The sequence below is a fragment of the Phasianus colchicus genome, chromosome 2 (genome assembly GCF_987193195.1).
Source record: "Phasianus colchicus chromosome 2, bPhaCol1.hap1.1, whole genome shotgun sequence".
Taxonomy (NCBI): Eukaryota; Metazoa; Chordata; class Aves; order Galliformes; family Phasianidae; genus Phasianus; species Phasianus colchicus.
Window position 1 is genome coordinate 4,756,318 of NC_143437.1, and position 12,597 is coordinate 4,768,914.

A 12,597-nucleotide genomic window follows, 5' to 3' on the forward strand; every position below is an offset into this window, starting at 1 on the left:
CTGACCCATTTGCAGTGGACACAAGGAGAGCAGGGGGTTCTAGCCTTGTGCTTCTCTAGGATTTGGCTCCATTGCTGAAGGGTCTCTGGTCATGGCTGACTTAGGCTCCTGCTGGCCATGGCACCTGTGAGGCCTTTGGCAGCACAGGAGAAATGCAGGGTTTGCAAGGTGGCTCTGAGAGGTGGGACAGAACAGAACCTATGTATGTGGTGCAGTGGCCTACATGCTCCAGCTTAGCTTTATGCACTTACTGATCTTCTCATAGGGTTCAAAGCGAGTCCTGAGATCAAATGAATATGTTCTCCCACCTGGAGGCTTGATGGAAACCGAGCTGGAGCTGACCTTCTCACTGCAGGTATTTTTTCACTCTCCTGGTGCTTCCCTCATACAGCATTCCTTTGCAAGCTCTGCTTTAGAGGCTGGCTGTGAAGGGGGCAGCCTCTGAGGAGGGCTTGGATCATAACAGCACAGGTTGATGCTGCTGGCCAGCTGCTCCAGTGCTTTGGGGATTGTTTTGCTGGGCAGTGGGGATTTGGAGGATGATGTAATGGCCTTTGAGCAGGCCAGATCCTGCTGTATATCAACGCTGGGGAAGAGTTCTCTACCCTTGTGCTGTGCTGAGCCCTGCTGTCATGCTGCTGTCTCCCTATGATTCCCTTCCCCAGTACCCACACTTTCTCAAGAGAGATGGCAATAAACTGCAGATCATGCTGCAGAGGAGGAAGAGGTACAAGAACCGCACAATCCTGGGCTACAAGACCCTTGCTGTGGGCATCATTAACATGGCTGAGGTATGGGGTGCTGGGATCAGGGGGGTTTGGCATGACCTACCTGTATGAGTGCGGGGAAGGGAACCTGGCTGGCTGGCAGGCACTCAGTGCTGAGTGCTCTGGCTTTTTTTGGCTCCCCGTGAGGCAGAGGAGCGGGCTGCTGGTCACCTGTATCACCTGCCAGGGGGCTTGTCTGTCTGTCTGCCTAGGTGATGCAGCACCCAACGGATGGAGGGCAACTCCTGAGCCTCCACAGCAACATGAAGGATGTGAACATCCGAGTGGCTGAAATCAGCATCTACTCTTTGTCCAGTCAACCCATTGATCATGAGGATGGGAGTGTCCCCTCAGGTCCTAAAATCAAAGCTTCAGGTGTGTTAGTGCTCATCACAGACCAAAACACAAGCATTTTGGGTAGGGCATAGATAATGGTCTGCATCCCCAAACACCTGCAAGCGGTATTGGTCATTTGGCCTTGACATGTGTCGTGTTCAGCTGAGGCATCTGCAGTATCTGCTTTCAGATCGCTCTCCAGACATTGATAACTACTCTGAAGAAGAGGATGACAGCTTCTCTTCAGAGCAGGAGGCCAGCGATGATGCTGTGCAGGGCCAGGTAAGCGAGGGTCTGGTTTACATTTTGATCCCATCTCTTGGGCAAGGTCTCACATCTCCCTAGCAAACATCTGTCATAGTTTCAGAGGGTAGAGAGCCACAATACCTGGCAGCAGGAAGGTCTGTGGGCTGCAGCCAAGCCCAAAATGGGGCAGGGGACTTTAGAGAGCTTCAGTGTGTTTGGATGAGCCACAGGTCTCACCCACATGTCCTTGGAGCTGTCTAGTCTGCAGCACAGATCCCCCTGCTGAACACTCTCCACCTTGCACCATGAATTCTCTGCCATCTGCCTGTGTTAAAAGACCAAAAACTGCCCTGAGCTGCCCTCTCTCTGGGAGATGGTAGAGGTTTTCAGAAGTAGAGGTCTGGGTCTGAAAATGGTCAGGTGGCAGAGCCATCTCAGCCCTGTAGTGAGTTGTGCCACTGCTGTTTGCTGTCTTCCTGTTGTGGGGCATACCCTCAAGGACAAAAAGGCCTGGTAGTACTGTGCTTATCAGGAGCAGGGCAATCCCAGATCCATCCAGCTTTGACCACATTACCTGTCACACCATACTAGACTAATAAATCACAACTCCGTGCTCTTGGAAGTTGTGTGTGTCCTCAAGGCTCATTCCTGGAAGAACATTTCTGTATGATCCAGGTTTCTCATTGGCTGCAGGAATCCCTGGCTTATGTACTTGGTTTCTTTTCTAACCCCAGAGGTCTAATCTCTGCTGTTACTGGGCATTCAAGAAGAGCACTAGGGTCAGCATGCTTTACGTACAAGCTGTTTCTCCTTCTCCTGCTCTGCCACAGAGGCTGAGGGCAAGTCAGTGTAAGCAGGGCTTGTTGCCCCTCTCCCAGGTGTACAGGCAAGGTGTTGTGCTCTCTGGGCTAACCCTGGAGAGGGGAGGCCAAGAGAGACACACATGGGTCGTGGAGAGGCTGGTGAGTGCAGAGAGAAGAGTTTTAGATTGCAACAATGGCTGTTGCAGAAGGCTGCTGTCCCTCCTCTGGACCTTGCTGCCACATTGCCTTCCTGGAGAAGGAGAGGCTCTAGGGAAAAAGGTCTGTTGGGGGAGAAAGCTAAAGGGGGAAAAGTAAGGTGTGTAGAGAAGGGCAGGAAAAGTGAGAACCAAGGCTCTGGGAACAGAGTGGGCCAAAGCCTTTCAAATTAGGAGGTAAGTGTGGGGCAGGAAGATTCCAGGAGATGCTGCTCCCTGGAGCATTTAGGTTGCTCTGATGTTCTGTGGCCTCTTGCCTGCAGGATCTGTTTGATGAAGAAGATGACTTGAGGAAAACCAAGAAGGCTAGGAGGAAAATGATCCGAACCACATCAATGACCAGAGTAACATCCATGTTTCCAATGTGTTCAAAGCAATGGAAAGAACTGAATTTCTCCCCTCCCTGAAGGGAACGGGATTGGGTTTTGGGGGGCAGGAGGTACTGGCACTGGTGCAGAGCAGGTGACAGAGCCCTTGGTTCTGAGCAGAACAGGAAACCATCCTGCCATTACTGAGGTAGCTTGTTGCTCATAGCCATACCACAGCTTGTGGCCTGTACTGTGCTTAGCTTGGCTTTATGTAGATAGTATTCTGTGGCTTCTGTGACATGATCTTTTCTCTCTCACTGCCTGAGGAGAAGGAAGACTGCTATGAGGAAGGCCATTAGCAGCCTTTCTGCTGTCCTGACAGCCCTCTGATTTCCGGGCATTTCCTTGTCCCTGTCTGCATAAGCCCTGCAGATCCCTGGGCGCCTTCTTACTGAGTTTGTTCCCCTTATTTTCTTGATTGAAAACAGCATTCCTCAAAGAGGTGTTCTGGGAGAGAGGAGTTTAAATGGAGAGAAAGTGCTATTTCTAGCACTTTCTGACTTTCTGACTTTCTGACTCTGACTTTCTAGCCTATAGCAAAGAAAGTCAGAGTCCTTGCACTCTCCGTCGTGCTCGTATACAGCAACTTCCTGTGGAGTCCAGATTTAGTCCAAATCCAACAACAAATTTAAGGAGGAAAGGAGATTGCAGCTGAGCATGGGCCTGTAGACCCAGAAAAGTACCAGTGGCCGTTAAAGATAGTAACTGGGGGCTGTGCATTAAACATCTTGAGACTTGTTTTGATAGTTTTGCTGATCTTTATTTCTCTCCTTTGTTTTGTTTTAGCAACCAAACTTCAAGCAGAAGTTTGTGGCTTTGCTGAAGAGGTTTAAAGTGACAGAGGAGGTAAGCAGCAGGAAGGCTGACCCACCTGGCAGCATCTCTTTGCAGATGTATAGATATTAGAGGTGCTGGAGGTGTGAGGCATGAGCTGCAAGTGCTCTGGAGTATTCCCAAAGGTGGTGTGAGATATGGGACAGACTGGGGCTTGGCCTTTCCAAAGCTTTCTTCTTCAAGAAGGCAGCTCTGAACCTTATGATCAAATCCAAGACACCTTCCAAAAGTGCTTATTGGGGAGAGTGGCCATGCTTGGAAGGGTGCTGTCATACGCTGGCTGTGTCCCTGTGGCATTGCAGGGAATGCACTTATGTTTCTAATCACTAAGAGCAGCCTAGTATCAGCATTTGGGTAACTGGCCTAGGCTGGGAGCCTGCTGTGAACTCATGGCACTGCTTGTGGAGGTCTGCCAAGGTGTCCCAACTCCAGGGGCTGTGGCTGCCTGAGATTCCTTCAGATGTCATGCTCATAGCAATCTCCTGTGGCCAGTGATAATGTCACTTGCTCCTTCTGCAGGCTAGATTTGGCTCCCTGAGGTCAGAGCTGCAGTGCTGCTAGGAGGGAGCCTGCACATGCCTTGTGTGGAATGGAGGTAACTCCGAATCTCTTCATTGCCCTCTGGGCTTGGTCCCGCAGGTCCTGGATTCTGACCCTGTAGACCAGACCCAGGAGGTGGAGGAAGACCTCGGCTTGCTCTATGACAGCCTGGAAGAGTGCAACAACAGTGACAGTGGCCCAGAAATTGAGGACAATGAGAGTGTGCACAGTACACCCAAGCCCACCTTGAGGTAAGGATCACAGAAAGCCACAGGCCAATAACACAGTCCGTGGAGCCTGGAGAAATGCTTTCTAACGCTTTTCTGTTGCTTGGACTAATGCAGGCATTGTCCCCTCTCTGTTCCCATTGCCACCTTCTCTTGGCACATCTGAGCTCATCCCTTTCATATCCTGTTTAAAAACCATCTCAAAACTGCCCATTAAAATTGTGTTCGTTCATATTTAGTTTGGTTTAATTTCCTCCCAGTCCAGCATCTGACTCTGTTCCTGATCTGCTGGAAGAGTTTCTTCTTGATCTAAGCCCCTGCTGTTCCCAGCTCTGATATCTTTCTGCTGACAGTCCTGACCTTCTCAATTTCTCCACACCAAAGCATGCCTGTCTTTTGAGTGCATTGTCTCATGACTGCTAGGGCTGGTTCCTGTGTCCCTGTGGGGTCTGCATGCAGTGTTCCAGCCTTCTGTAGAGGTGTTGTGGCTAGCAACCATCAGTGATGTTCCTCATCCTACTTACTCTCCTTGTGTACCCTGTGGCTTGCCTTGCCCTCCCAAACACTGCTGACTTTGGCACAGAGGTCTCCAGTGGACCGTGCAATGGAACCAGGCTTTTCTCCCACGTGTTCTGCATTCACCTGGCCTCTCTGCTCCTGGCTGTTCTGTTTCTGTGCTGTCCTTTTGTGACAAAGTTGCCTTCTATCCTCTTTCTGCTTGGCTGCCTCACAGTGCCCCAGGTCTCTTCTAGCCAAGCCAAGATTATTTGTCCTTATTGTTTCTATAGTTAAGTATTTAAATCTAGTTTGGAGGAGTTTGAATTCCTGCTGAAGGTACTCAGCAGGGGTAGCAGGGTTGGTCTGCATAGGCAAGATGTATGAAGAGAAAACTGCTGGATTCAGGAAGCACTTCAAGGCATTGGGGAAGGAAAAGGAACAGTGGTCATATCCCTCAAATCTACAAGCTGTTGTAAGAAGATGGCAGATGTGTGGGCAGGAGGGAGCTGCATAGGTGGTCTGCTTGGATCTCTAAAAGGAATTTCATGTGGGCTCTCTCCAAAGGCTTTAAAGAAACAAAGGTGCTATGGAAGAAGAAGGAAGCTCTTCTTTTGGTCAGATAGCACTTAGCGCACATAAACTATTTAAACTATGTAAACTGTAAGAAAAGTCTGTTAAGAGTGTTTGAATGTAAGACCTGGCTCTGACCCTGCAAATCCCTACTTGCAGACATCTGCTTTCTGGAAAAGCATCTGGGACAAGTGCTGGTTTGTGCTTGCACCTGCCCTTACGACCTTCCTTGGGCATTTGCTCCTTCTGGTAGGGAAGCCTGTTATGCCCTGGGCTGCTTTTCAGCCCATTCAGTGTCCCTAGCTTGGTTTGCTCTCTGTTGTCTCAGTTTCTGGCAGTGCTGAGTGTGTCTCTCTTTGAGTTCCCGTTAAAGGCTGTATACTTTTTCTGAGTAGAAATGAGAGCCATGTATAGGCTGTGTGTTTCTGATGCCCTGCATAGCATTCTCACCTTTGTCTGAAGACCGAAAGCAAAGGAGCAAATGTCTCCTGAGGGACTGAGAATGTGGATGGGGTAAGGTAGAAGTTCATTGGGAACAGAAAGGCTGTGCAGAAGGTTTACATAAAGCTGAACCTGCTGAGGCTCTGACTCAATTGTACCAGCAGGAGAGCATTGCAGAGCAAGGAAAGCTGAGGATTACAGGAAAGCTCCATGCTTAGTGTGACAGATCCTGTAGTGATGAAAGCTTCTGGATTGCAAGCAAGAGGAAGACAGACGGACACAGTTTCATCGTGGGAAGGGGGAAACAGCCCCTTTTTAAGGGGGTGCTGAAAGCTAAACAAAAAGTATGCAATCCAGAGGCATCCAACCTAACAAAAAGGAAGACATGAAGACACCTGTTTGTTGAGTTGGCAGTGACATCAGGGTATGCCATGTTCCGGTGGGATTACTGGAACAGTACAAAGGAGTGTGAGAGAAAACTCCCTGTAATTCTTCTGGCTTGTGTTTTTAACATAGTCAGTATGGATCAACTCATTGGCTGAGAAAAAGCAAGGGTAGAGTAATGGCTGCACAAGGTGGCAACTGAGCCTGAGATCCCATAGTGGACATTGGAGGGATGGAGAGTGCAGAAACATGCTAATAATAGGAGGCATCAGTTATCCCTGTGTGAGCAGGGGAAAAGAGGTCATCAGGGCACAAAGCTGACTCTAAATCTGTTGCTCTTGAAAATGAATGCATTGTGAAAGAGCTGGTCGTGGAGCTAGTGAGGGGAAATCAGCTATGACTTCTCCCAGACAGTGTACAGACACTGCTGCTGAGGAGCTGCTCTGTTGTGGGAACCATCGCTTACTGCATTGAAATGCCACTGTAGGAGCAGTGAAAGCAAAGAACCCAGCAAATACTGTTGTTCCTGGCAGCATAATGTGCTGCACACAAATAAGGAGATGTGTTGAAGAAAAGCAGCCAAGATGTTCAGAAGCCTGTAGGTATTCTGCAGAAAGTTGCAGGTACATCCAGTTGAGAACAACAGATAGCAATGGCAACTCTGGCAGAGTCCTAACAGCTGTGCCCACAGTGTTGCAGCCAGCAGAGCCTCCAGGAAACTGGAAGTGACTGCTGGAAGCAAGCATCGTTTAGTCAGGCTGCTGAGCACATGGGTGTCTGCCCGTGTCCCACTAGGGATCCCTCTGCAGTGCTCTGTGCTTGGGATAGGCTGGCGGGGGCGTGCTGGGATCGCGGTGACTTTGTTCCTCTCTTATTCCTGCCTTTTTCTCTCCTGTCTGTCTGTCTGTCCGTCTGTCTGTTTCTCTGCAGGCGTTTCTTTGAGGGAGTCTCTCATTCTGGTTCCCAGACTGAGATCGGCAGTCTGCACAGCCAGAAAGGGCAGGACCAAGAGTCGGGCAGCCCTGTGAGTTACACCACCACCACCACTACACCTCCTGCCCCTTCCCTCCCCGGCCAGCCCAGCATCCCCACAGTGCCTGCAGCTCCCTCTGAAACCGCTCCTCCCAGCAGCGCCTGCCTGGGGCTGCTCCTTCCCTTCTTTCCTCTTCTTTCTCCCAGAGCAGGCAGACAGGTAGTGATGGCCTTCCAGACAAGGCAGGGAGATATCCTCTGGGGCTGGTCCCAGAGCGCGGGAGCATGTGTTCCGCGAGGTCCCACAGCAGGCATGAGTCATTCCCCACACAGGGTGCCCCATCCCGCTCTGATCCTGCTCCCTGTCCCCCAGGGCGAAGCAGAAAAGCGGAAGCCAGGAGCGCCACGAGCACAGGAAGAGCCAGGAGCCGAGGTCCCTGTGGTGGTGAGTCCAGTGTATGGGGCATGGAGCGGGGCGAGAGCAGGAAATAGGGCTGCAGGAGATGCAGCCCTGAGGCCCTGCAGCCTTTGCTCTCCTGTGGGATCTATCCTGGACTGGGGTCCCCATGGGCACGTGGAGCATGGTGTGTGCAGCATGACCATGTGTGGCCCTCAGGAGCTGGCTGCAGAGGAGCCGTGTCCCCGGCTGGCCCCTCCTGAGGTTGCCACAAGGGAGAGCAGCGTGGACAGGCTGGCCCAGCTGGGTCCCGGAACCAAGTCTGAGCTCCCCAGTGCTGTGTCACCCAGGTAAGTTGGCTCTGGGCCCGGGGCCATTGCTGAGAAGGCTCACACCGACTCCCCACAGTGAGCAGGGCAGTGGTGGAGATGGAACATCTCCCCCTCCTGGTGTCATGTCTCCTGCTTCTCGCTCACAGCAAGGCAGAGAGCAAGCAGTTGTGGCGTCCCCGCAGCACCTCAGTGAAGGACCGGCAGAGCTCCAAGGGACAGAGTGGCCGCACCAGCAGCCTGGACAGTGAGAGCTCCCCGGACTCGTGGCACAGCACCCAGGTGTGGTCAGGTGCCATCTTACCTGATGGTTTCTTGCTGAGAGCCCCGATGGGCCTTCTGTCACAGCTGCCCACAGCTGGGGCACCCTGCTGGGCTTAACTTTGGTGGGGGTGTTGTCCTAGGTGCCCCGAAAGTCTGTTTATGATCAGCTAAACCAGATCCTGGTCTCAGATGAGCAGCTTCCAGAGAGCATCGTGCTGGTGAATGTCGCTGAATGGCAGGGGCAGGTGAGTAGAGGCAGGGGGAGAGCTGGATGTGTGTGGGTCCCACAGGCTTGTTCCAGCTGTGGCAGGGTGTCCAGGGACCTGGGCCAGCTGTGCCCTCCTCTCCCCAGAGTGCGGCCCATCCCTGGGGAACACAGTGCATTTGCAGCACTGAGCTACGTACTTAAGTCTGTCCATTTCCTCCATCATCTGCCATGTGCTGATGTTGCTGGATCCTCAAAGCATGACACCCAGAGTAGTCCCAGAAGAGACAGACTGTGTGCCTTGTGCCTTTGGTATGTGCTCAGACCGAAGTGCTCAGGGCTTTGTTGGATACCCTAGGCAAGCTGCTGCACTCCCCCTGCTGGCACTGGGCTGTGGGGAGAAGAAGCAGCACAGTTTCCAAGGCAGGCTTTGTGGCAAAAGAAAAACTCCTTGGGTTGAGGCATGCTGCATGTCCATGCTCTGGTTCTTGTCCTGATGTGGGGATGCTTGAGTGCTCAGCCCAGGATCTGCTGGGATCTATCCCAAAGGGGAGTGGGGCCTGGGCAGGTGCTTATCCAAAGCCTTCTCCCTTGGCAGTATGTGAGCGAGCAGCTCCAGGCGCACAAGCAGCTGGTTGTTTCTACCTGCTCAGTGGCAGACATCCAGGCGGCCTTCAACACCACCGTCTCCCGTATCCAGCGATAGTGAGTATAGCTTGGGCTTGGTCTGGCAGTTCCCTCTGGCTGCCAGGAAGGGCACTGGGTTCCCCTGGCTCTCGGTGGGATACTGGAGCTGTGGGTGCAGCTATAGGAGCTGGCATAGGCCTGGGGGAGAGCAAGAGATTCCAGCCCATGTGAGCTGGAAATAGGCAGCAGCAGGGTTCTGGTGCTGGGCACATTCCCTGCCATCATGCTGCTGCATACTGATTCCAGCGGGAGTCCGTCACAGTCTCTTTTCTTCTCCCTTTGGCAGCTGTAACTGTAACTCCCACATGCCCCCCCCAGTGAAGGTAGTTGTGGCAGGGGACCAGAGCTACCTGAGCGTTGTCCTCCGGTTCTTCGTGGAACAGCTGGCCAGCAAGACGCCTGACTGGCTCAACTACCTTCGTTTCCTGCTTGTGCCACTGGGTGAGAGCTGCCACTGGACTGGCCACAGGGCTGCCCTCCACCATGCCATGCTTCCCTGCCCAGAGCCAACACTGCCCTTCTCCCCCCACAGGCTCTCACCCTCTTGCCAAGTACCTGGCTTCGGTGGATAACAAATACAGCACTCTGTTCCTGGACACAGCGTGGCGGGAGCTGTTCAGCAGGGCTGAGCCCCCCACTGCAGGTGAGGAGTGGGGCTGATGGGGCTGGCAGTGTCCAGCTGTCCCCGGGAGCCCTCACTGCTTCCTCCGCCTGCAGACACTGTGGACATTGCGGGCCGCGTTGCCCAGTTCATCGCTGGAGCCAGCCTGTCTCACCAGCTGCCCATCTCTGAGGCCATGCTGACCTACAAGCAGAAGAGGTGAGCATTGCCTGGGGGTGCCTTGTGCAGCCCCAGTGTGGGTTGTGCCTGGGAGACAGGGCTGTGGGAGATGGGGGATGAGCTGAGCAAGGCCACCTGCTGCCCCTTAACCCCCCTGTAGCAAATGGGGGCTGTGGCAACCCCAGCAATGGGGTCTGACCATCTGGGCTGGGCTGGGCTGAGGGCCGCCAGCCAGCGCTGTGCTGCCCGGGGGTTGACGCTCGTGTTCCGGCTGCACTCTCACCTCTCCCTTCTCTTGGTTTCTGGCACCCAAGGAAGAGAAGTCTCTATTTTGATTTTTATATCAGGTATTGGCTTGTGCTTGCTGTGCCGCTGCCTGGCCCTCCCTCCCCCCTCCTATGTGCGTCCACCCCCTGTGCCGTGCAGAGGAGCCATGGCCCCAAAATGGGGCAGGGCTGCCCTCCCGCATGCCAGCCTCTCCCAGCACCAGAGGAGCCGACTCCTTGCCTCCTTGTGTAGTGTGCCCTGTGCTGCCATGTCGGGGACAGGGAGTCCCATGGGAGGGAGGGCAGAGAAAGAGGGTCCTGGTGGCCAGGAGCCAGTGTTGGCCCCTGCCGGTGTGGGGGGTCCCAGGACTACTAGGTTGGCCAGCATGGCAGGTGTGCCCAGCCCCTCACCAGCCTCTCTTCCTTGTGCAGCCCTGATGAGGATTCCTGCCAGAAGTTCATACCCTTTGTGGGGGTAAGTGTGTTGAGAAGCCAGCAGGCAGCTGGGCTTTACGGGGAGAAGGGGCAGTGCACAGTCCTGCTGGTACTAGCACTGGCGACCATCTGACTCGTCTCTCCTTGCAGGTTGTGAAGGTGGGCCTGGTGGAGCAGTCCTTCAGCGCCTCTGGTGAGTTCCTGTGAGCCCCTAGTTTGTGCCTCACCAGGGTGAGGTCCCGTCAGTGTACCCCTGACCCCCTCGCTTCCTCTGCAGTGGACTCAGATGATGCTACAGCCTGCACCCCTTCGCTGCTGAGCTCAGTGCCAGCTGCTGGCAGTGCATCCCCCTATGGCAAGGAGACTGTGAGCACCCCACCACCCTCCCCATCCGTCAGCAGCGGCCTCTCAGGTGCTGGGTAAGGAAGCAGGGCTGGCACAGGAGAGTTGGAGATGCACTCTGGCCAGGCTGTTGCATCCTAGGGTTATGGGGCCAGCATGCTCCAAGGGCAGGCTGCAGCTGGGCCATGGGGTGCTGCCCATCTTTTCCAGGTCTCTGAGCCCTGGTGTGGAGGTGATGGGCCTGCAGGTGGACTACTGGACAACACAAGGGCTGGATAGGAAGAAGGAGGGTGAAAAGCGGGAGACGGGCATCAAGAACACGCTCAAGAGCAACTTCCGCTCGCTCCAGGTCAGCCGCATCCCCGGCGTTGGGGAGCTGGTGCCACCCAGCACTATGGCCATGACTGTGGTTACCAAGGAGAAGAACAAGAAAGGTAACTCCCTAACCCATCCTGGGGTGCTCGGCAGTGCGGGGCCACAGCCAGTTGCAGTAAAGGCATGGGAGGGCGGGCTGAGAGCAGCCAAGGAAGGCAGCCTTCCCTGGGGTGAGGGCTGCCACCCACTGCCCAGTGGGCACCTGCTAACACTGGCGTTGTGTCTCTGGCCCTCAGTGATGTTCCTGAGCAAGAAACCAAAAGAGAAGGACCTAGAACCCAAAAGCCAAGTAATCGAAGGGATCACACGCCTCATCTGCACAGCCAAGCACCAGAACACCATGCTGCGAGGTGAGGGCAGGCATTAGCCCCTGGAGACACCCAGCCTAGCAGCCCTGGCTTCCCAGGGAAGGGCTGTGCCTCACTGCACTATCTCCTGTCAGTCTCCATAGATGGAGTGGAATGGAACGACGTGAAGTTTTTCCAGCTGGCAGCACAGTGGCCAACGCACGTCAAGTACCTCCCTGTGGGCATCTTCGGCTACTCAAAGAGCGTGTGAGATGCGGTGCAGTCCTGAAACAGAGCTGTGGAGGGTTTATGGGAAGAGGCACAGAGACAGAGGTGCTTCCATCCCCCTGTTCCATGGCCCTGAAGAGGGAACACCACACCCACACCACTCCCTGTGAGCCAAGATCCATGAAGGTGAGGCCACTGAGACTGGGTCCTTGCATCCTCTGCTACCAGCCAGGGCACCATGCCATCTGCCTCCCCTGCCCCCCACAGCAGCCTGGGACAAGGGCTGGCACCGGCCACGAGCCTGGCTGGGCCTTGGGTCTCCACTCCCCCAGCTCTGCGGCTGCCAGGGCCCCAGCTGGGCTGGGCCTGGGCAGTACCCCAGTGCTGGAGCCAGAGTGGAGCTGTGCAGGGTGGGGGCCAGTGCTGAGCAGGGCTCCCACACCCGCCCTTCACCACACCAGGCTGCCGGGCCTGCCCTATAGGGCTGAGCCTCAGCAGTTCCCCTGTCCCTGTGCAGCCCAGGTGCTGCTGCCACTCTCACGTCCACGCCCTGGCCAGCCCTGCCCCACAGTGCTGCCAGCTGGAGGTATAGCATGGGGGCACCTGGATTTTTGTTGTTTTTTTTTTTTTTTACAAGATTCTATTTTTTTTAAATTTATTGTACGGTTACTTTTCAGGATTAATTTTAATAAATTAATGCTGGTACCATTATGGCAGGGCTCTGTAGTTCCCTCTGTGCCCAAGGGCAACAATGCAAAGAGAGGTTGGCTCCTGCCACCCCTCCAGTAGGCAGGGCTGGG

The 12,597-nt window shown here is 54.3% G+C and overlaps 1 protein-coding gene across 3 annotated transcripts in view; it reads left to right on the forward strand.

The window, feature by feature from the left end:
* LOC116235292 (phosphofurin acidic cluster sorting protein 1-like) overlaps window positions 1-12,552 on the forward strand; it is a 43,423-nt gene extending 30,871 nt beyond the window's left edge. The window contains exons 3-24 of one of the 3 annotated variants that reach the window (XM_031603336.2): window positions 266-355; window positions 666-791; window positions 980-1,142; window positions 1,294-1,385; window positions 2,631-2,711; window positions 3,522-3,581; window positions 4,209-4,360; window positions 7,160-7,253; window positions 7,575-7,646; window positions 7,818-7,948; window positions 8,077-8,209; window positions 8,332-8,436; window positions 8,995-9,101; window positions 9,370-9,524; window positions 9,616-9,726; window positions 9,801-9,903; window positions 10,563-10,605; window positions 10,716-10,758; window positions 10,843-10,984; window positions 11,118-11,341; window positions 11,519-11,632; window positions 11,725-12,552. In XM_031603336.2, the coding sequence (XP_031459196.2) occupies window positions 266-355; window positions 666-791; window positions 980-1,142; window positions 1,294-1,385; window positions 2,631-2,711; window positions 3,522-3,581; window positions 4,209-4,360; window positions 7,160-7,253; window positions 7,575-7,646; window positions 7,818-7,948; window positions 8,077-8,209; window positions 8,332-8,436; window positions 8,995-9,101; window positions 9,370-9,524; window positions 9,616-9,726; window positions 9,801-9,903; window positions 10,563-10,605; window positions 10,716-10,758; window positions 10,843-10,984; window positions 11,118-11,341; window positions 11,519-11,632; window positions 11,725-11,840 (2,457 nt within the window). In that variant the 3' untranslated portion in view covers window positions 11,841-12,552. Of the gene's footprint in view, window positions 1-265; window positions 356-665; window positions 792-979; window positions 1,143-1,293; window positions 1,386-2,630; window positions 2,712-3,521; window positions 3,582-4,208; window positions 4,361-7,159; window positions 7,254-7,574; window positions 7,647-7,817; window positions 7,949-8,076; window positions 8,210-8,331; window positions 8,437-8,994; window positions 9,102-9,369; window positions 9,525-9,615; window positions 9,727-9,800; window positions 9,904-10,178; window positions 10,540-10,562; window positions 10,606-10,715; window positions 10,759-10,842; window positions 10,985-11,117; window positions 11,342-11,518; window positions 11,633-11,724 lie in introns of those variants that run through there. The other 2 variants (XM_090134610.1, XM_090134611.1) reach the window with 2 other exon arrangements.
* Window positions 12,553-12,597: the final 45 nt, after the last annotated feature.